Here is a 22,827-nt window from a genome sequence, read left to right on the forward strand (position 1 = left end):
TGGTATTTTAGCCTCATTCTCTGCAATGGAGCTGAGCTGCTAGGAAGCCGCCTATGGACTTAAGAGGCAATCGTTGTACATAAAAACACTATTTTGGAAACAGTTTCACTCCTGTAGCAGCGCTATGAAAGTTGTGATATTGTTGATTTAATGATGCAAAAAAAAATATGGCACTGTATATTTTCAAACTGCCTCATATCCTTTCGTACCTTTTCTTAGAATGATAACATTAAAGGGGTTATATGTGAAAAATGGCAAAGTACTTGTAAAATAAAATTTGCAATTTACTTGCTATTAAAATTCCTTTCTGTTCTCAAGAATGAATGGATTTTTTATTTGTTTACTGCTTGTTTGATAAGTTATCAGCCTCCTCTGCACTTTTCTAGGCAAGGAGCATAACGCTTACAAAGTTATTGCTATAGAGCTTATAAGCACTGTTCTGAAGCTTCAGTGCATGTACGCTCCATCGATGATGTAGATGTAAAGCTACCTAAGCTTCCATAATCAGAGAGCACAAAAATAAGACCAATAGTACTACCATGGTATTGGCCCAAACTGTTATCGAGAACCAATTAACACAATGCAAGTTAAAGTGAAAGCATGGCCGCAATGGCGCACTAGTCAATTTAAGGTATGCATTGAATCTGTATAACAGCACCATTAGAGCCTAGCCTTTACTTTAACTTGCAAAATCATGCTGACTGGTTCCCACTAATCAATCACAAGTACACTGCCCCCGGCCAACGAGAAGCCAAGAGGCAGGGGAGCGATGTGCTCCTGAATAAAGAAGATCCCCTTTAAAGACGTTCTCAATTTAAATTTGCTTCCACATATAACTGATTAAGATTCCAATAAGAGATGGAAAAACTAGTGATTTCAGTACTATCAAATATTAAAGAAACCCTCCCATCAAAGTATTCATCATCTTAACATATTACAATCATCATATTATATAGCAGTGTGCACTTACAACTGCTCTTTTTGCCCTTCTCCCAGTTATTCTCTTTTCCATTAGGTCTACAACATAACGGGATTAAAGACTGACTAGCTGAATCCTTCTAAACTCTGTGTAGAAGCTGCCTGAGCTGCATGAGTCATCACTATAAAAGTCTCCATCATGGAAGAGGAGAGGAGCAGCTGGCTCAGGAGTTGAGGAGGAGGGGGATGAGGCTTGGCTGCTAGGAATTGGCAGTGATGTGGAATTGTAGTTCTAATGATGATTCATGCAGAGAAAATAGACTTCCTGTTTCTACATAGAGCTTAGAAGAATTCAGCTAGTCTGTTTTTATTCGAGTTATGTCAGACCTAATGGAAAAGAGAAGAATTAGCTGGGTAGAAAGGCAAAATGAGCAATTGTAAGCACACAGTGCTATATAATATGAAGATTACAATATATTAAGAGGATAAAAACTTTGAAGGCTTCTTCTTCAGTTCTACTCAACATATAGGTCTGGAGTTGTTAGGAAACTTGTCTCTAAAGACCTGACCATTTTATATGATTCGGCTGTTAAACTCGAGGTTGGATTGGCAGCAGCCACAGCATTCCCCATCTCACCATACGCTATTACACAGAAACAAGTTTAATATGAACATATACTGATTCCATGTTGGGTTCACTTTAGACTTGAAAACATAAAAATCAAGAAGTCCATAAAAAATAAGATTAACACAGATTTAACGTATTGCAAGTCTTGCTTTATCATCTTGTTCGACCCTGTGATCAGATCTTGATATTTTGTCCATGGTAGACATCTGCTTTCTCCCAGCACATATACATTTATCTTTATTTGATCGGAAGTGAAGTTTTCCTGGCAAATATTTAGAAGAGTTTTCACTCGGATTTTAAGGCATTGTTACTCCCATGTAAGAGTGCGTGAGGTTTCCATACAGTTCAAGCTCCTCACGTCTTCCCAGGTTTTAGGTATAATTGCACCATTGTTAAAAAATACATCTTTCGGTATTTCGTTACACGTTAACAGGTCCATTCTTTATGTGAAGATCTTGAGGCTTCACTGCATTCATCATTTGCATTCGGGGGCCAATGATTGTGACTCCGACTGTCTTCATATCGCTGCAATGAAGAAATATATAATCAGCAAACAGTATATAAACGTCTAGCATCTTGCCCCCGACTAGGAGAAATGTGAGTTGCGTGACACCAAGCTGCTTCGATCAGAGCTTTGAATGGAACAACAGGACACTTTTCAACTCCTCCTAAATGGAGACTAGAGGCAATTAGGAACAAGTGATTGTCCCAGAGTCCCAGTGAATGGACGCTCACCTCACCTCATCTAGCATTTGCAATCAATCCGGTGAACTGGTGTAAAAAATGATTCACCTTGGAATGGCCCCATAGGTACTAAAGTGAGGCTATTGTCAGGTGTTCTCCTGATCACCAAGATCAGCAATCACTTAAAAAAGAAGTCCTTTGTTTTCTCCATGCAGACCTCTGCATAAACCTGCACTGGTAGTGTCTTCTGAGCTCCTGTGTAGATTACTTTGTATCTTATAAAGGGTGGGCCATTTATATGGATACACCTGAGTGGGTCGACTTCAAAATGGCCGCCATGGTCACCACCCATCTTGAAAAGTTTTCCCCCTCCCATATACTAATGTGCCACAAACAGGAAGTTGATATCACCAACCATTCCCATTTTATTTAGGTTTATCCATATAAATGGCCCACCCAGGTGGATCCATATAAATGACCCACCCTGTACTATGACAACTAATGCTCAGCAAAACATGAAGCATAAAACTGTTGTTTTAAAAAAAACTTCATATATACAGTATTTACATACCCTTGACAAAGCAGACAGCGAAACAAGAGTGAGCCATTGTATGGGCTAATGAACAACTAATCAGATTCTTACATTTTTCATTATTTCTTGTCCTGTGATTTCAGCAGGGGATGTATCCATCTCTTATGCACACTTTAGCATGCCGCATCACTTTTGATATATCTTTACTTGTATTTATTTCATAATACACCTTATTGTTACTTGATATTCTTCTTATCTCACACGTGTTTTCTGTGGCTGCAGTATTGTATTGATTTATATGTTTTTAATCTTACATACCAAGACCAATTTTACTGGTTCTTATGTTTGCATCCTGAAAATTTTATCTTTAAGAGTGTATACAGCATTTGAAAAAAATATATTTGAACATCTTGTAAGGTAGCGCTGTCATTCGGGTAGGGGATACTCGCTTGGCAGCCAAATAATCACGTTCGACACGGGTTTCCATAAAACAATAACAATCCATGCGGTTTGTTCAGGCATCATAAACCCACAGCAGCAACATAAAGTTCATATAATCAGCATAGCGTTCATGACAGAGCTTCCCTCTGTTAAGCCTGTGGTCACACAGGTTATGCAATGTCCAGTACTCAGGCTCTTCAGCCTCACAGATATCTCACCCCATCAGGGTTTACCTCATGGCTGCTTCAGCTCACTGCAGACGTTCATTCCCTCTCCCTCTGGGAAATGTCAGACGCTTGCAGCCATTACTCACAGCATTCACGTGCTGTCAGGCAGGAAGCCCCATCTCCCAGCGGGACCTTCCACAACGGACCAACCGGGTCCAAGCATTCACTCCATGTGACCTACCCTGGCCACCTTATATGGTCCGTAGCCACGCCCACCGGGTCACATGGCTATGACCTCATCACATGTCCTTCAACCACTCATACACACTTTATAATAGCGTTCTTAAACACACCCCCTGGGTGGGTTTGTAGGTAACCTGGAGACTTCCCAAACACACTGAAACAGCACCTCAGCAGTATCACTGCTGATCAATACACACAAGTCTCCATCCAAAGGCCACCCACCTTGAGATACATAATGATCCTTTAGCACCCTGCTCCTGTTACCATTCTGGACAAGGCTATCTGTTCGCCCTGGGACACCCACACAGCGCCCCCAGCGGACACAGTGGTCACTACACTACAATCTACAATAATCAGAAATGTATTCATACAGCCTCCATGATATAATTATTACTACAGGTACATACTGTATATTAAACACTATCAAGTGAATGGGTCACATATAGAAAAAAATGTGTGCATTCAGCTCACATCTCAAATACTTTGTTAGATCCAAGGAAACTCTGAAGATGAAAGTCACAGTTGGGAAGGAATGGATGTGACTTGAAATGTTAGTAAAAATCCAGCACTTGATTTACAGTGTGAACAAAACCAAAAACTTTTATTGAAACATCCAAATTAAATTCATAAAAACATTTTGAATCATGACTAAGAACAACACACAAACGTCAGGATGTCCTGCTTTTTTAATATTTCTACAATTTTAATTTGGATATTTCAATAACATTTTTTACTTTTGTTCTCATTGGATTTTCTCTAAATTTCCAAGTGAATTATTACACATTTCTAATTAAGTATGCTTTAATTTAAAAGAGGTTGTGGACCCCTTTTGTAGATAGACAGAAAGATAGATAGATAGATAGATAGATATGGAATATATAGATATTGAATATAAAAATAGAAAATAGATAGACAGATAGATAAAAGCTAGATAATAGATAGGTACAGGATATAGATAGATAAATAGATGGACAGATAGATATGGAATAGATAGATATTGGATAGATAGATAGATAGATAGATAGATAGATAGATAGATAGATAGATAGATAGAGTGGGTATGGAAAGTATTCAGACCCCTTTAAATTTTTCACTCTGTTTCATTGCAGCCATTTGGTAAATTCAAAAAAAGTTCATTTTTTTCTCATTAATGTACACTCTGCACCCCCATCTTGGCTGAAAAAAACAGAAATGTAGAAATTTTTGGAAATTAATTAAAAAAGAAAAACTGAAATATCACATAGTCATAAGTTTTCAGATCCTTTGCTCAGATCCTCATATTTAAGTCACATGATGTCCATTTCCTTGTGATCTTCCCTGAGATGGTTCTACTCCTTCATTGGAGTCCAGCTTTGTTTAATTAAACTGATAGGACTTGATTTGTAAAGGCACACACCTGTCTATATAGGACCTCACAGCTCACGGTGCATGTCAGACCAAATGAGAATCATGAGGTCAAAGGAAATGGCCAAGGAGCACAGAGGCAGAATTGTGGCAAGGCACAGATCTGGCCAAGGTTACAAAAGAATTTCTGCAGTACTCAAGGTCCCTAAGAGCACAGTGGCCTCCATAATCCTTAAAAGGAAGAAGTTTGGGACCACCAGAAGTCTTCCTAGACCTGGCCGTACAGCCAAACTGAGCAATCGTGGGAGAAGAGCCTTGGTGAGAGAGGTAAAGAAGAACCCAAAGATCACTGTGGCTGAGCTCCACAGATGCATTAGGGAGATGGGAGAAAGTTCCACAAAGTCAACTATCACTCCACCGGTCAGGCCTTTATTGCAGAGTGGCCCGACGGAAGCCTCTCCTCAGTGCCAGACATATGAAAGCCCGCATATAGTTTGCTAAAAAAAACACATGAAGGACTCCCAGACTATGAGAAATAAGATTCTCTGGTCTGATGAGACGAAGGATAGAACTTTTTGGTGATAATTCTAAGCGGTATGTGTGGAGAAAAACAAGCACTGCTCATCACCTGCCCAATACAATCCCAACAGTAAAACATGGTGGTGGCATCATGCTATGGGGGTGCTTTTCAGCTGCAGGGAGAGGATGACTGTTTGCAATTGAAGGAAACATGAATGCAGCCAAGAACAGAGATATCCTGGATGAAAACCTCTTCCAGAGTGCTCTGGACCTCACACTTGGCTGATAGTTCACCTTCCAACAAGACAATGACCCTAAGCACACAGCTAAAATAACAAAGGCGTTGCTTCAGAACAACTCTGTGACCATTCTTGACTGGCCCAGCCACAGCCCTGACCTAAACCCAATTGAGCATCTCTGGAGAGACCAGAAAATGGCTGACCACCAACATTTACCATCCAACCTGATGGAACTGGAGAGAATCTGCAAGGAAGAATGGCAGAGGATCCCCAAATCCAGGTGTGAAAAACTTGCTGCATCATTCCGAAAAAGACTCATGGCTGTACTAGCTCAAAAGGTGCTACTCAATACTGAGTAAATACTTATGACCATGTGATATTTCAGTTTTTCTTTTTTAATAAATTTGCAAAAATTTCTACATTTGTTTTTTTTTCAGTCAAGATGTGGTGCAGAGTGTACATTACTGAGACAAAAAACGAACTTTTTTTGAATTTACCAAATGGCTGAAATGAATCAAAGAGTGAAAAATTTAAAGGGGTCTGAATACTTTCCGTACCCATTGTAGATAGATATATATGGAATAGATATGGAATAGATGGATATTGGATAGATAGATACCACCCCAAGACAAAAAAACCTACATATGCCTTTGGTCTTCTCTCATGGCTGTATTACGGACCTTGTACCGAGGCGTAATAAAGCTGTATACATGAGGCCTCATACTGTGTATTCTAAGTCGAGCAAGTTTAGAAAACAATTCAATCATTCTATTTAGGTAATACCAAATAAAAATCCGTCTCAGGAAAACCTTCGTAATCTCTCATCAATGCCATGCATGTTTAGTGAGATTACACTTTAATGAGATACTGATTTAGACAGGAAGAGTTTTACATAGTAATTTACTTAAAAACTCATCAGATAATTATTCTTGTTAGCAGTCCACAAAAACGTCATGTTTTCATTAACTCTGCAGACTAACCCTTTCCAGTCCAGTCTTCTCTTTTTCTTTTTCTAAATGGTGGAAATGACAGCCCCGAGAATTGTTCCCGATGTCATTCTACAAAAATGTATGTGTGCAGCATTACTTCCCCCTACTAGATATGCCTTTATATGCACGGTTCATACAAGGGTACATTACCTACTAACAGCTGCTTAGGCAACATACTGTGGTTCAAAGAGACCGAAATTCTGAAATCAGCAAAATTAACCCAAATTACTGTCAGATAATTCTATCACATTAGATATATGTCTAGATGGCAAATTCCTAATACTGTACACACAGGAATTGCTTTCACTGTCTACAGGGGTCATCAGAATCTACAGCAGAACTTCAGGAGAAAAAGAAAATCACCATAGTTTACCAGATGTATTACATTTTGTAGTGCATGTCCTATTTACAGTATACTATTAAACAGCCTAAATATATAAAATAGAAAACAAAAAATAATCATGATGTAGATTTACATTTCTTCTGGGAGTTATTGCAAAAGGATTTTAGAATGAAACAAATCCAAAATGGAAAAAATCCAATGTGGAAAAAAAAAGAGCCGGGCTGATGAAGTGGCTGGTTTTGCCACGTAACGCGTAGGCTTATTAAAAAAGTTTTTTTATTATATGGACTGTTTTTTTTTCTGGTCAGCGCGGTTTATTCAGCCCGGCTCTTTTTTTTTTTTTTTCCACTTTGGATTTTTTCCATTTTGGATTTGTTTCAATCACTACCAGCGGGATACCAGCGGCGACCGGACTTTTATGAGTGATTCCTAGTTTGTTGTGACTCACACAACTTCAGCAGGTGAGTCTAACTGATTGGGCTTGCTTGCTATTGTGGTTCTTCTAGACGTTACACCCTATGTGCGCTTTCCATCTTTGTTTTTTAAAAGTATTTTTGAAAATTACAACTTAAGCAATTCAATAAAGTCTAAATCCACCTTCGAAGTCCTCCATCAATTTTAGAAGAGACGGTTGCATGAACTCAAGATCCTGTTGCAACCAAATCTTTGAACACTCTGAATATTTCAATATATAGTGAAAGAATAATCATATGCATGCTGTTTGACTTCAATAACAGCCCCGTTCATCTGGGAAGGCTTTCCAATAGATTTCAAGCCCAGTTGCCACAGTGGCATTGTCTCCCTCACAGGGGGTGATGACATGCCTGGAAGCAAGGAGGGGTTCCCTGACCAGATAACACATCCAAAACTTTTCCTGACTCCAGACAAGAAGGGGGAGCCCTAAACCCGGTTTCAGGGGAGCTTCTCTATTAGTTCTGGCCTGGAGGAGGGGTCAGTCAGTCAGAGTCTGGGACTGAGAGAAACAGAATCTGAGTGAAGAAAGGAGAGAGGAGAAGTGAAAGAGAACCTGGGGAGTGGAGCTGTGATGAAGCTCACCCCAGAGTACAGCGCTGACGGATAAAACAGTCCCAGCAGCTAAATCTGGAGGCAGGGCAATGCAGATCTCCTGGCCCAGCAAACACCCGAAGGCACAGCACCAGACCAGAGCCAGGAGCCACCATAAAGGAGTGACCCCTGCAATAGGCTCAAGCTGCCTGCCATACGGGCAAGTACTTCAGAACAATAAGGAACAGAGGTCTGACCACTGATTAAGGCAGCAAGGACCTCAGAGGACAGCACAGTAAGGAGGCCTCAAAACTCATCTGGCTTAGTGGATCCTAAGTTGCTTCCAGGCTCCCCAGACCTCCATTGTCATCTGTAACTAGTGCCCCGGCCTGCACTTCAAACCGTGAGTAAAAGTGTGGAAACTGCACCCTGCTGTGTCCTCAGAGTTATTTACTACACCATCCACCCTGCACTACAGCCATCATCACCATCTTTAACTAAGCTCTACCTGTGGAGGGCTGTATCAACTCTGCTGCATCACCATCAGCCCCAGCAGTCTCTTTAAGCAGCGTCGGTCATCCTTGGGCAAGTACCACAGGTAGCGTCACGAATCATCTTGTATAAACCTTATTTCCCCTATAGTCATCAGTTTTCATTGGAAGCCCAGGGCTATGGATCGGCTCACTGCTGCCGAGACACATCCCCTTAAGAACCGGCCCGGTACTGAGTATCCCCACGGCCCTGGTGGGCGCTCCAGCTACCTTCATTGAGGCACTGGATTGCAGCTTCATAGGATAATAGGATCCTCAATACACCAGAGAGATGCCCACTGATCACTAGATAGAGGATCCTGTGACCCTTTTTTGAAAGAGTATGAATAGAAGGGTTATTAGGCCAACAAATTTCGGCTCTGTCCAATGTCTGAGACTGATGGAGATAACAGATGACAGCACCCTGCTATAGCTAACTGAATTGAACAGTGTGTGGGGACCTGGAGACCATGGGAAAATAGGAACCATATTCCAATGATTGGTGGCAAATCCCAAGCTAGGAGTCCAAATGATCACACGTTTTTAATCACCTTCGGGATAGGTGACACATGTGTTTCATAGATCAACCCTTTTAAAGGCGTATTACCATTTTAAAGGTGTATATACAGGGTGGAGGTCTTGCCAATAGAACTACCATCTATCTCAGGAACAGGGGCCTGTTGCACACTCCCTTCAGTTGAGATGTATTTTGACCACCTCTCCATTGCCAGCAGTGTGCATCAATGCTCCTTTCTCAAGACAGATGTACATTGGGGAAAAAAAAATTTTATTCAGCCACCAATTGTGAAAGTTCTCCCACTTAAAAAGATGAGAGAGGCCTGTCATTGACATTATAGGTAGACTAGAATTATCAGAGTGAAAAAGAGAAAACAAATCCAGAAAATCAGCTTGTCTGATTTGGCAAGATTTATTTTTCAAATTATGGTGGAAAATAAATATTTGGTCATCAATAAAAGTTCATCTCAATATTTCGTTATATATCCTTTGTTGGCAATGACAGAGGTCAAACGTTTTGTGAAAGTATGCACAAGGTTAGCACACACTGTTAGTGGTATGTTGGACGATTTCTCCATGCAGATCTCCTCTATAGCAGTGATGTTTTGGGCCTGTTGCTGGGCAAAAGTACTTGGAGAACACCCGAGGATGCTCGGAAATTTCGAGTAACGAGCATAGTTGCTCATCACTAGTCTCCTCCAAACAAAACGAGTTTTGTTTATACCAAACAGTTCTACTTTGGTTTCATCAGATCATATGACATTCTCCCAATTCACTTCTGGATAATCCAAATGCTCTCTAGCAAACTTCAGATGGGCCCGTACATGTACTGGCTTAAGCAGGGGGACTCGTCTGGCACTGTAGGATCTGAGTCCCTGGGGGCGTAGTGTGTTACTGATGGTAGCCTTTGTTACGGTGGTCCCAGCTCTATGCAGGTCATTCTCTAGGTCCCCCCCGTGTGGTTCTTGGATTTTTGCTCACTGTTCTTGTGATCATTTTGACCCCATGGGGTGAGATCTTGCATGGAGCCCCAGATCAAGGAAAATTATCAGTGGTCTTGTATGTCTTCCATTTTCTTATTATTGCTCCCACAGTTGATTTCATCACACCAAGCTGCTTGCCTATTGCAGATTCAGCCTTCCCAGCCTGCTGCAGGGCTACAATTTTGTTTCTGGTGTCTTTCGAAAGCTCTTTTGGTCTTCACCATAGTGGAGTTTGAAGTGTGACTGTTTGAGGTTGTGGACAGGTGTCTTTCATACTGATAACAAGTTCAAACAGATGCCATTACTACAGGTAATGAGAGGACAGATGAGCCTCTTATAGAAGGAGATGTTACAGGTCTGTGAGAGCCAGAAATCTTGCATGTTTTTAGGTGACCAAATACTTATTTTCCACCATAATTTGAAAAATAAATCATGCCAAATCAGAGAAGGTGATTTTCTGGAATTGTTTTCCCATTTTGACTCTCCTAGTTGTGGTCTACCTTTGATGTCAATTACAGGCCTTGCTCATCTTTTTAAGTGGGAGAACTTGCACAATTGGTGGCTGACTAAATACTTTTTCCCCACTGTAGGTCCTATTGGTGAATCTGCACCTCTTATTCATTTATATAAGAGTCAGTGATAAGCGGTCATAGAGCGCTTAGGAAGCAACCCAGGGGAAGACAAAAATGTCAGGTCTCCACCGCAGCTCCAGCCGAAAACCTCCAATGGAGGATAGGAGCAATGAGAAAATGGAAGTTTTGAAACTTCCACCTGATGAAGACGGATTCTCCATCGAAACGTGTTGTGGTTTAACCCCATCTCTTGTCTGAGTCTCTTTCCTGCGCTCCTAAGACCGTATCCATTTTCTCATCTTATTCATTTATGGCATGTTTGTGGCTATGCTATAATTGTAAAAAATGGATTTAAGGGTGTTCTTCACTGAAAAGATCCAGTATTTCCATTGCTCTGTAGCATGATAATCTAAAGTTGACCATTCACACAAAGCTGTAAGTTCCTCAATTTGCCATAAACAAGTTGTTACACACCTGTCCTGGATTTCCCAGGCTCTGCTCCATTCACCTCAGTCTGCTGCCCAGTGTTGTGCTCCACATCGTTTTTTGCAGGTTGCTTGGCATGGCTCAGTGATGTCATCTCTGTGGCCTTTTAAGGCCCATTAGGATATACATCAGTGCTTAAGGAATGAGACTAAAGACTCTAGATTGTGTACTCCATCTTCTGCGCACACAATGCTTTACCTGGTTCTAACCCTGCCAAATTTCACATCATCTGTCCTGCTGCTCCCAAGATTTCTGAGTGTGCAATGACCTGGCTCTCCATGTGCCATTTTGCCATCAGCACCCAAGGTTTGTGTATCCACCTGGACCTTGGGCTTAGTAGGTCCATGTCACAAGGCGAGTCTCACATAGGCACACCCGTGGGTCACCCTAGACCAGTGTTTCTCATCTCCAGTCCTCAAGACCCACGAACAGGTCAAGTTTTCAGGATTTCCTTAGTATTGCACAGGTGATAATTTCATCACCTGCTCATTCCATCACTGCCCTAGACAATCAATAAATCCACAATCTACACTGCTGCCTAAGGTGGTTCAGAGCTAGTGGTATAACCTGGCATCATTTTCACATGTCACACTCTACACATAAGCTGTTGTTGTTCTTCCACTTCACAAAAAAAGAACTTGCGCTATAAAAGCACCTGTCGTAACACGGCCGAACCGTGATAAAAACACAGTTGAAAAGCTGGGGTTTTTTATGTCAAGATGAAGTTGCTGAGTCTCTGAGCTCTGGTTGTGACTAAATTGACTTAATACATTAATTTTAAGGCATGTCCACAGATTTTTGGCCACGTGGTACATACAGAAATTATCTGAAGCTTGGCTTAGCAACACAGTGTTATTTTCATTTTGCACGGCTTAAACTCTCCAGTTGATCCTCTGTATTTATTAATCATTGCATCTGACACTAAAATAAGCCTTTTCCTTCATTCTTCTTCTATCGCTCACTCTGTCAGCGCTCAAACTGCTTAAAATCCATTTTTCCCCTAAGGCCTTCTCCAAATCTTCTGCCTAATCCTGGACATAGAGTCTGTTCATTACATATTGATAACGCCTTCATATAACCATGATTAGTCATCACGCTAATCAGGCTAGACTCATCCATATAACTGGAAGTGAATGGAAAACTCATTAAGTGAACAGGATAGATAACATAACAAGAAGAATGGACTGTGAAAAAGGTTTATTATAAGAGGTGGAATTCTAAAAGGAATCTATAGCAGTGTCCAGTTTACTGGTATAGAACAGTCGCAAAAAGTAAAACTACAGACTAAAACATTGAATTCTACATGAATTTTAGAAAAATCTGCCGTCACCAAAATACTGATTTGTTTGTAACTCACTTCAACATCTCCAGCCGCCATTTTTTCTGAACTCAAAAATGACATCAAGAGGTTGAAGAATAAAAAATAAATATTCTTATACTCACCTTACCACTCACCTCTTTGGCTCTTCTGCTCACCGTCACCTGTCGGTTCCTCACTAGATTTTTTGATCATTGCAGCTCGTGCCGAGATTCCCTTTGATGAGGCTATGGACGGTCCTGTGCATGTGCACGAGAAGTCACGGCGCATGTTTTGATGTCAAGATACACTGACCTTTCTTGTGCTTGCAGATTCAGGGATTTCAGTGCAAGTAGCTGTGATCAGAAGATATGGTGGGGACCAGACAGGTGGTGATGAGGAATGGAGAGGCCGGAAAAGTGAGAGGTAAGGTAAGTACACAGATTTTTCTTATTTTTTTTTACATCTTATCTTCATTATGCTCTGTGGTCTAGAAAAACCCATCAGCATAATAATGGACATTAAATTTGCAGGGAACAACTTGTCTGCAAATTGAATTTTCCAAGAAAATCCATCAGAACAGACAATTTCAAATTTTCCCTGATCTGCTCATCTCTAGCTCTGACCCAATGAGTAAAACCAGATGTTGCATACAACCAATTAACACAACAAATAAGGACAATAGTATTTACCTGCCCAAGTCACAGGATGCAGCAAACCCATGTAGTAAAGATGGCGGCAACACAGGTGCAGAATACTGGTGAGACAATCACTCACTACCTACCAAATCATGGAGGTGATTAGCATTAAAAGTGCATACAAAAAAGGCTTGCATAGGGTGCTGGTCACACATGTAATGCACAGTGTCTGGCTTACAGCCTGATAGTTACGCCAATACTATTAGATTAGGCAGGCTGCCCGGCACTATATAAGTGCAACCCACCAGGACAGACACCCTAGTTTACAAGGCCAACATTGGTAGGTTTGGCTGCACCTTGAATAAAAATATTGCATTACAAAAATATATAATAATATACATATACGAGATATTTTGGCCAAAATATGCAAGTTCGCAACCCACGTCAAGGGTCCTCACACTTGCGAGTCCCTAAACTAAAATTAAAAGCAAAGCCACAGAAAACAATTAAAATTTCCCAAAAAAGTCAACAATTAACACAGCAAAAAAGGGCAAAAATATATACCTGCCAAGGTAACTAATGGACTATTAGGATGCAGAAAATACTTAATAAATAATACTTAATAAAGATGCATCCTGCAAATTTTGCTGTGTTAGTCCTTGATTTTTCTAAGGCTTTGCTTTTAATTTTACCTAGAGCCAGAATCTGCTTATAATATGCAAAATGCTCGTTTATCGGGTGAAATGATCTTTTGTGCACTGCAAAAATCATCACTTTCGGTAATGCACTGTCCTGTGTAAACAAGACTCGCACAGCCGAGAACTATGGCTGCTTATGCGGACTGAGCGATCAATGATAGATCGCTCAGTGCTCAACACATTTACTGTCGTCTGCCTGTGTAAACAGGCATGTAAATGACAGCTGATTGGCAGTGTCAAGGATAGCAGCCAGGGGGTCACGCAGATCCCACCACTGTTACCAGTTTGTCACAGATGATATCGGGGAGATCTCACCCCTGCCACCAATATGTCATGGAAATGCAAGTCCTCCGCCTCCAATCATCATGCCAATTACACAATTGAGTGACGAGTGATTGACGAGACCGTGGCTGCTTCCACCACTAGGCCAGTTATTGGGGAACTCACACTTTTGTTTTTGCTCCTATTTTTCATGAACTGAACGCAAAGATGTAAGACATTTTCTATGTACATAAAAGGCCTTTTCTCTCAAATATTGTTCACAAATTTGTCTAAATCTGTGTTCGTTAGCACCTTTCCTTTGCCAGGACAATCCATCCACTTGACAGCATTATTGTACAGTTGTGCCACAATTAAAATGCCACTCTAAAATGTGCAGTTTTACAGTATTGGGTGGGTCCATGAGGTTTCATAAAACCAGTCATTATCTGGTGTGACCACCATTTGCCTCACACAGTGCAACACATCTCCTTCCCATAGACTTGATCAGGTTGTTGATTGTGGCCTGTGGAATGTTGATCCACTCCTCTTCAATGGCTGTGCGAAGTTGCTGGATATTGGAAGGAACTTGAACACACTGTCGTATACATCGATCCAGTGCATCCCAAACCTGCTCAAAAGGTGACATATCAGGTGAGTATGTTGGCCATGCAAGAACTGGGATGTTTTCAGCTTCCAGGAATTGTGTATAGATCCTTGTATCCTCACCGATTGAGCATGTTTGAGAGATGCTATGGATCAGCGTATACTCTATGACAGCGTGTTCAAGTTCCTGCCAATGTCCAGCAACTTTGAACAGTCTGATTAGACACCCATTACAGGTAGCATATACCTTAAGGGGCGATTTCCAGAGCAAGAAGAACAGAGCTATTAAATTTTATATATCTAATCCAGAAACCTGTGCAGTGCTTTTAAAAATATAGAAAGATGATGCAAAATGGGAACAAAACAATACGATATATGCAATTACATAAAATAAAAAGAAATAATGAATGAGAATAACTAAACCTGGTGTTGAAGGAATGGCTCTTATCTTTATGAAGGGAAGCACTCCGATCGGAAAAATGCAACACTCTCACGGTGAACTTATGACTTTCAGATTGAATAAAGACTGAAAGCCGAATACTGTTTTTAATTAGATCAATGTTACACCCACATATCTTCCCTTAATAACCTCATGTGGGGCCAAGTGTAGGATGTTCTAGGTCTGGAAGAATTTTATGAGATCCTCAACTTACGGGATATCTTTGCCTCTGGAAGTCCCTGGTGGTAGATACTGTTGTCATGTGTGCAATCGCGATTTTATCTTTTTTATAGACATGAAGCATGACATGGATAGCACTATCCATTGGACCAATATTAAGTTGGAGGGGTTCTGCCAGCCTTACGGTGATGTGAGTGAATGCACTCTGTTCATCCCTTCACTACGACGCTGGAAATATATCTCCAATAAATATTAGATGGATGCAAACCTCAATAATCATATTTGGATACCAGAGACAGTGTCAAGCTGCGATTGTCCAATTTTTCATTACAGAGAACAAGATTTACTTCTGAAGGAATTAGATTTTCCACTTCTCTGCCCCTTGAATACACAAATTTCTGTAATGCGAGAGAATCGGATCACTTACCTGGATGTTTTACAGCCCTTCTAGCGTCCTTTCATTCTGCATATATGGTCTTCATTAGTATCTTCTCTTCTAACTTTTACCTTTACCTTTTTCATTTTTACCCTTTTCTTTTCATCTGATATATTTATTTAACTCCTTTGTTTTTGTTCTGGTCCTCTCTTCCTGGGTCTGTGTGGATTCTCCATTTATGACTTAATGATATAAGCTCTGCAAGCTTATATCTGGCAACCACCTCTTTCAATCTCTGCTCTGAATCAACTCCTCCATTCAATGTCAGCAAGCAGATAATCCTGAATGCTCTATATGTCTTTTCAACTCTGCAAGCTTATATCTGGGATATAGTTATTTCAACTTACTCTGCTTGTCCCCTTATGTTGTGAGGTCAAGAAACTTTTCAAAGTGCTTTATGATCCATGTAGTGCTGGACATCTGTTTATCTGACCACAACATTTTATTGGGTCCTGCTGTCTCAATTTAGTTTGATTGATTAACGAGAAGAGAGAGAGCAAAAAAAAATCTTAGCCTTAACCTCCTATATATTCAGACATAGCTAGAGGGAGCATTTATGCAGGGGGCATTTATGCACACTTTATCGAAGTACAGTTTATCAAAGTACTGGCAGTTATAACATGGCAGTTAGACAGGGCAGGAGACAGGTAAGACCTTTATATACATCTACTCCTTGTACATTTGGAGTACAACAAATATATACCATATGCATTTGTGTAATTTATATCCTGGTCGCTGCATTCACACACATCCATCACCCTGGCATTAACTCTCTACACTCCATCCATATCGGCCCCTCACTCCTTTCCTCTCCTATGTATAACACTCACGCTCTTTTCACATTGTTAAATTGCACAGATCCAGTCAGTCCTACCATTCAACATAAGAGACGCTCTCACAAATCACTTAACCATCTGCTCACTCTTTCTATCCTCCTTCTCCTAGTCGCAGGAGACATTGCTCCCAACCCAGGTCCCCCATGTTATAGAAAGTCAAACCCCCCAACTGCTACACTCAGAAACCCCTCTAATCTTATTAATATTCCCTGCATGGCATCTGTCTCTCTTAATTGTGCACTTTGGAATTCTCACTCAGAGTGTAACAAACTCTCCTTCATTCATGACTTTTTCCTTTCTAATTCTCTTAACCTCTTGGCTCTTACTGAAACCTCGATCCAGCAGTCAGACACTACCGCTGCTGCTGCTCTTTCATACGGGGGACTACACTTCTCTCATACCCCAAGATCAGACAAAAGAGCAGGTGGAGGCATTGGTCTGCTCTTATCACCAAAATGTACCGTTCAGGTTATCCCTCAACTACCCTCACTAGTCTTCCCTTCTTTTGAGGTCCATGCCGTCAGACTCTACACCCCCTTCTCCATGCGAGTGGCGGTGGTGTATCGTCCTCCCGGCCCCTCCCATCAGTTCCTGGATCATTTTGCCACTTGGCTTCCACATTTTCTCTCCTGTGGCATCCCTACCCTCATCATGGGAAATTTCAACATCCCCATTGCTCTTCCCCTCTCACTATCTGCTACTCACCTTTTATCTCTAACCTCCTCATTTGGCCTTTCGCAGCTTACTAATTCTCCAACGCATGAAGACGGAAACTCCCTCGACTTGGTCTTCTCTCGACTTTGTTCAGTGGATGATTTTGCAAACTCCCCTCTCCCACTCTCTGACCACAATCTTCTTTCATTCTCTATCAAGAACTGCCAGGCTGCTCAGGTCACCCCCATTTTCCATACTTATATAAACATACAGGCCATTAACACCCAGAAACTTATGAAGAACTTGCAGTCTTCATTGGCCCGTCTCCTCCCTCTCATGTCCTGATTCTGCATTGAAGCATTACAATCAAACACTTCAAAGTGCCCTGGATGAATTTGCACCCCCTATAAATAGAACACCACAACGCAGACGGCGACAACCCTGGCACACGGTGCAAACACGTTTCCTGCAGCGGTGCTCCAGGTGCGCCGAACGTCTGTGGAGAAAATCCAATCTACTCGAAGATTTCATCCATTTTAAGTTTATGCTTAGAACATACAACACAGCCCTTCACCTCTCCAAACAAGCCTATTTCAACACCCTCATCACCTCACTGTCCAATAACCTGAAACATCTCTTTGACATTTTTCATTCTCTACTCAACCCAACCCAAGAGTACAGGCCCCAACCATGGAGCTCCGAGCTGGCAATCTGGCCAATTACTTCAAAGAAAAAATTGACCAGATTCGACAAGAAATTATCTCCCAATCATCTCATACCATGCACTGTCCTCCCTCCCCCACTGCATCTAGCTCACTCTCTGATTTTGAACCAGTCACAGAAGAAGAAGTAAGCAGGCTCCTTGCATCTTCTCGACCAACAACTTGCACCAGTGACCCATTTCCGTCACATCTCCTCCAGTCCCTTTCCCCTGCTGTCACCCCTCACCTAACTAAAATATTTAACCTCTCTCTCTCTTCTGGTATCTTTCCCTCCTCAATTAAGCATGCCATCATGCATCCACTACTTAAAAAACCATGCCTCGACCAAAACTGTGCTGCTAACTATAGACCTGTCTCTAATCTTCCCTTCATCTCTAAACTCCTGGAACGCCTGGTCCACTCCCGTCTTATCCGCTATCTCTTTGATAACTCTCTTCTTGACCCTCTCCAATCCGGTTTCCGCTCTCTACACTCTACTGAAACTGCCCTCACTAAAGTCTCTAATGATCTACTAACATCTAAATCTAATGGTCTTTACTCCAAGCTAATTCTCTTGGATCTCTCTGCAGCATTCGACACTGTGGATCATCAGCTCCTCCTCACTATGCTCCGTTCCATTGGCCTCAAGGACACCGTTCTCTCATGATTCTCCTCCCATCTCTCTGACCGCTCCTTTACTGTACCTTTTGCCAGTTCCTCCTCCTCTCACCTTCCCCTAACTGTTGGGGTTCCTCAAGGATCGGTTCTAGGCCCCATCCTCTTCTCCTTGTACACTGCCCCTATTGGTCAAACAATCAGTAGATTTGGTTTCCAGTACCATCTCTATGCTGATGACACCCAATTATACACTTCTTCTCCTGACATCACGCCAGTCTTTCTAGAAAACACCGGCGATTGTCTAAACGCTGTGTCTAACATCATGTCCTCACTATATCTGAAACTGAACCTGTCAAAGACTGAACTCCTGGTGTTTCCTCCCTCTACTAATGTACCTATACCCAACATTGCCATTTCTGTGTGTGGTTCTACTATTACTCCCCAGCAACAGGCCCGCTGTCTTGGGGTCATACTTGATTCCGAGCTTTCCTTTGCCCACCACATTCGATCACTGGCTTGCTCTTGTCATCTGCACCTCAAAAACATTTCTAGAATTCGACCTTATCTTACTTTTGACTCTGCAAAAACTCTTACTGTTCCTCTTATTCATTCTCGTCTCGACTATTGTAACTCTCTTCTAATCGGTCTCCCTCTTACCAAACTCTCCCCTCTCCAATCTGTCTTGAATGCTGCAGCCAGGATCATATTCCTCACTAATCGTTACCCCGATGCCTCTACCTTGTGCCAGTCATTACACTGGCTACCCATCCATTCCAGAATTCAGTATAAACCCTCACCCACAAAGCCCTCCATGGTTCAGCACCAGCCTACATCTCCTCCCTTGTCTCAGTATACCACCCTACCCGAACCTCCCACTCCTGTCTCCAAGACTTTACACGTGCTGCGCCAATTCTTTGGAATGCACTTCCCAGGTCAATACGATTAGTCCCCAATCCCCACAATTTTAAGCGTGCCCTGAAAACGCATTTATTCAGACTGGCCTATCGCCTCAACACATTAGCCTAATCTATCCCTGTGTGGCACAGCCAAAAGTTTTACCATAACCAGATTCCCCACATCATGTTCCCACATGCTTTATGCATCCATTAGCCCTCTGTGTTTGTACTGTTACACACTTAACATTATGGCTGGTCCATACAATCAGGGCAACTGTTACCACCCACCTTTCGTGTCTACCTCTTTCCTCATAGACTGTAAGCTTGTGAGCAGGGCCCTCATTCCTCTTGGTATCTGTTATGATCTATGTGATTATTGTTATGCTGTAATGTCTATTGTCTGTACAAATCCCCTCTGAAATGTAAAGTGCTGCGGAATATGTTGGCGCTATAGAAATAAACATTATTATTATTATGACTTTTGAAGACAACAACTGTTCTCTTTCCAGATATTCACCCCAGCAACGCCGACTTAGATATATTTTTTATGTATTGGACGACCTTACTGGCTTTGCCTCTTGATCTAGATATTGTTTATCATACCTAAATATACTTTGTAAAAAAGATTCACACCACTATATTTTTGATTTATGTATTCTGATGCAAAGTTTGATATATTATTTCTTGACATATGATACATAATCTTTTATCATCATGACCTAAACCTAGCATAGAAGTGATATGCTTTTGTTCATTTGAATTTTTCATTCTTTTTTTTACATTGATTTGTTAATAGACATCCTTGATAAAGGCCAGAGAGCCAAAACGTTGGAAATTTTGTCTTGTCTGTTTCATATGTTGGCTGTGAATAAAGATTCTTTATATCATATGAACATTCTACAGAAGTATGATTTTGAGTGCCGAAGGTGATTATAATAAATTGACTCACCTATTGACGTCCACATTGATCAGCTGTTTGAAGGGGTTGCAGCACAGGCCGAATCCAATCAAGAAAAAGGGGGCAAAGATAGATGTATAGAAGTGGGTGGGAGATTTACTAAACTGGCTAAGCTAAGGGTGCACCGAGTGATTGTACTTGGTTGGAACAGTCATTTTTTTGTTTCAGATTCCTTCTAGGATTCCAATTTACCAGTAAATGCCTCCTGCAAATTTTCTAATCTTTAAAAATAATTTCCACAAATATCATCATGTTATACTCTGAAGGTAACAAATCTCAGCCAAGATAGTCTAGAAATACTGTTATTTCTTTACACTTTACAATGTATTACATACAGGTTTGAAATTTACAATGTGTCTATGATCTCTATCAACAATGTAAAAAAAAACAATTACAAAAACAGCAAAATGCAAGTAAAAATAGAGGTCTATAATAACTTACTCTAAAGATATTTTTGCAATAGTTTCGCAGGAGCTGTAGCTAACTCCTGACAGTATGTCCTTGCACTGTCCAGTCTGCATGCTGTCTAGCCAGTCTCCCGGGGCTCGGTAGGTGGGATAATCAACACTGTTTTGATCTAAAAGTAGATTTGATGGTCTGTAAGAAAATGAAAGAGTAAAATTATTTAAAACTTACTTTAAAGGCTAAAATGCAATTTAATTATTTCAAAATCACACAATGTAATTTTCTGGGTTTTTTTTAAGATTCTGTCTCTCACAGTTGCAGTGTACTTACGATAAAAATTACAGACCTCTCCATTCTTTGTACGGTAGGTTGGGAAACTTCAAAAATCGGCAGTGTATCAAATAATTATTTTCCTAACTGTATTTTGAAAATTTTGTTGCTATTTTTTTCATTATTTGCATATTATTAACATGCATATACATCCTGTGATTTCCATAATTTCGTGACTTTTTCTCTTTGGTGTTGCAATTTTGAATGTTGAGGAATATAATGTAATAAAAATGTCATCTAATAATTATTCATAAAACGAAGCTGTCCTACAGTAAGTTGTGGTCATAAAGTTTCAGCCTGTGAAATGTAGATGTAAGTCTAGCCTATTATCTGCTCTTCTTTTGTTTATAACCTTGTCAGCAGAGGCTATTTGTTATTTTTGTAACCTTTATTATGTTACATCCTACATTTATTTGTCGTGTTTATCTCCATTTGTTCTGTTATGCCACCATTTCCTCTATCGTAAAGGAGGTTTTACACATAGCGATATCGCTAGCGATATCGCTATAACGTCACCGATTTTGTGACGTTATAGCGATATCGCTATTTGTGATACTTACCTCCGACCGGCTCCCCCGCTGTCCATCGCTGATCGCGCGAGAATGTCCAGCTCCATTTCTCGTCGTCAGCTTCCTGCTGTGACGACGAGCGACGCGTGGAGGCGGGCGGGAGGACGTCAGGATCGCTGTGTGTCAAAGGTGAGTATCGTGCGCTGCATCGCTTTGAGGTCTGCCTGTGTGTCAGCTCACTAGCGATCATTTAGCGATGCACCAGTGATCCTGACCGGGTCGGATCGCTGGTCGGATCGCTGGTGCATCGCTAAATGTAAACGGCCCTTTAAAAAGTTATAAAAAAAATAGATAAAATAACAAAGAAACATAATTAAGTGGGAAAGAAAGTAATCAGTGACCACATTTTGTTTCATTGAGATCCAAACAGAACTCCGTTATAAGAACACACAAAATATCTTCCCGTATCTCCAGCTACCCGGACACTTGGAACTATAACACAGGGGGTGTGATTCCAAGGTTAACTTGAGTCTAACGTACTCACAACTAAACATTTAGGTCTTGAATTTTATGAGGTTCAAAGTCAATCTATTTAACATTCATTACATTCTTGCTCACAATTGTTTTAGGCGTTCAAATCTGAATCTACGCAATTAACTTTTTAATAGAGTTTTAACTGGATCTTAATGGATCTTATAATCACTTTTCACATTGGTGAAGCGACATCTATATTTTCTGTTTTCTAAATTCTGCGGAGTAGGAATGGGCTAACTTTGTCAATAAAAAAAAAATAAAAAATATATATATTTTCCCTCTGGCAAAGTTTGAACTGGTTTTATGTGCTGGTAATATAACACCAAATAGCTACTGCTGTTAGCTAAAATAAGTGTATCACCTTTGGACTCATATATTTTGCTGGCAATACGTCTGTGATTCCCAAGACATTTTTGAAGTATTTATGAAGTGTTGCAGTAGGAAGGTATGCAAGTTTCTACCTCCGTTTTTTTCCTATTTTTTTTTTTCATTTCACTATGCAGAGTTACTGGTCTTTGATTCTTTATCTGATGCACGAGTCTTTAAAATAAAGACATTTGTCTTTCTGAATTGAAGAAAAACAGATTCCTCAGATTAGGGATTTAAGTAGTCAAAGTTAGTCTTTACGTTCATGACTTGGACCAAAGTAGAAATAAAAAAAGAAAAAGGAACTTAATTTTAATGTAGGTAACCTC

At 40.8% G+C, this 22,827-nt stretch overlaps 1 protein-coding gene across 2 annotated transcripts in view; it reads right to left on the bottom strand.

Moving 5' to 3' along the window:
- Positions 1-1,564: 1,564 nt before the first annotated feature.
- Positions 1,565-22,827, bottom strand: part of EPHA3 (EPH receptor A3) — a 595,991-nt gene continuing 574,728 nt past the window's right edge. For both annotated transcript variants that reach the window (XM_073584429.1, XM_073584428.1), the window contains exons 16-17: positions 20,796-20,951; positions 1,565-2,071 (exon numbers count right to left, since the gene is read on the bottom strand). In XM_073584429.1, the coding sequence (XP_073440530.1) occupies positions 1,966-2,071; positions 20,796-20,951 (262 nt within the window). In that variant the 3' untranslated portion in view covers positions 1,565-1,965. The remainder of the gene's footprint in view (positions 2,072-20,795; positions 20,952-22,827) is intronic.

This window comes from Dendrobates tinctorius, unplaced genomic scaffold (assembly GCF_039654945.1).
Source record: "Dendrobates tinctorius isolate UK_male_01 unplaced genomic scaffold, ASM3965494v1 ptg000084l, whole genome shotgun sequence".
NCBI lineage: Eukaryota > Metazoa > Chordata > Amphibia > Anura > Dendrobatidae > Dendrobates > Dendrobates tinctorius.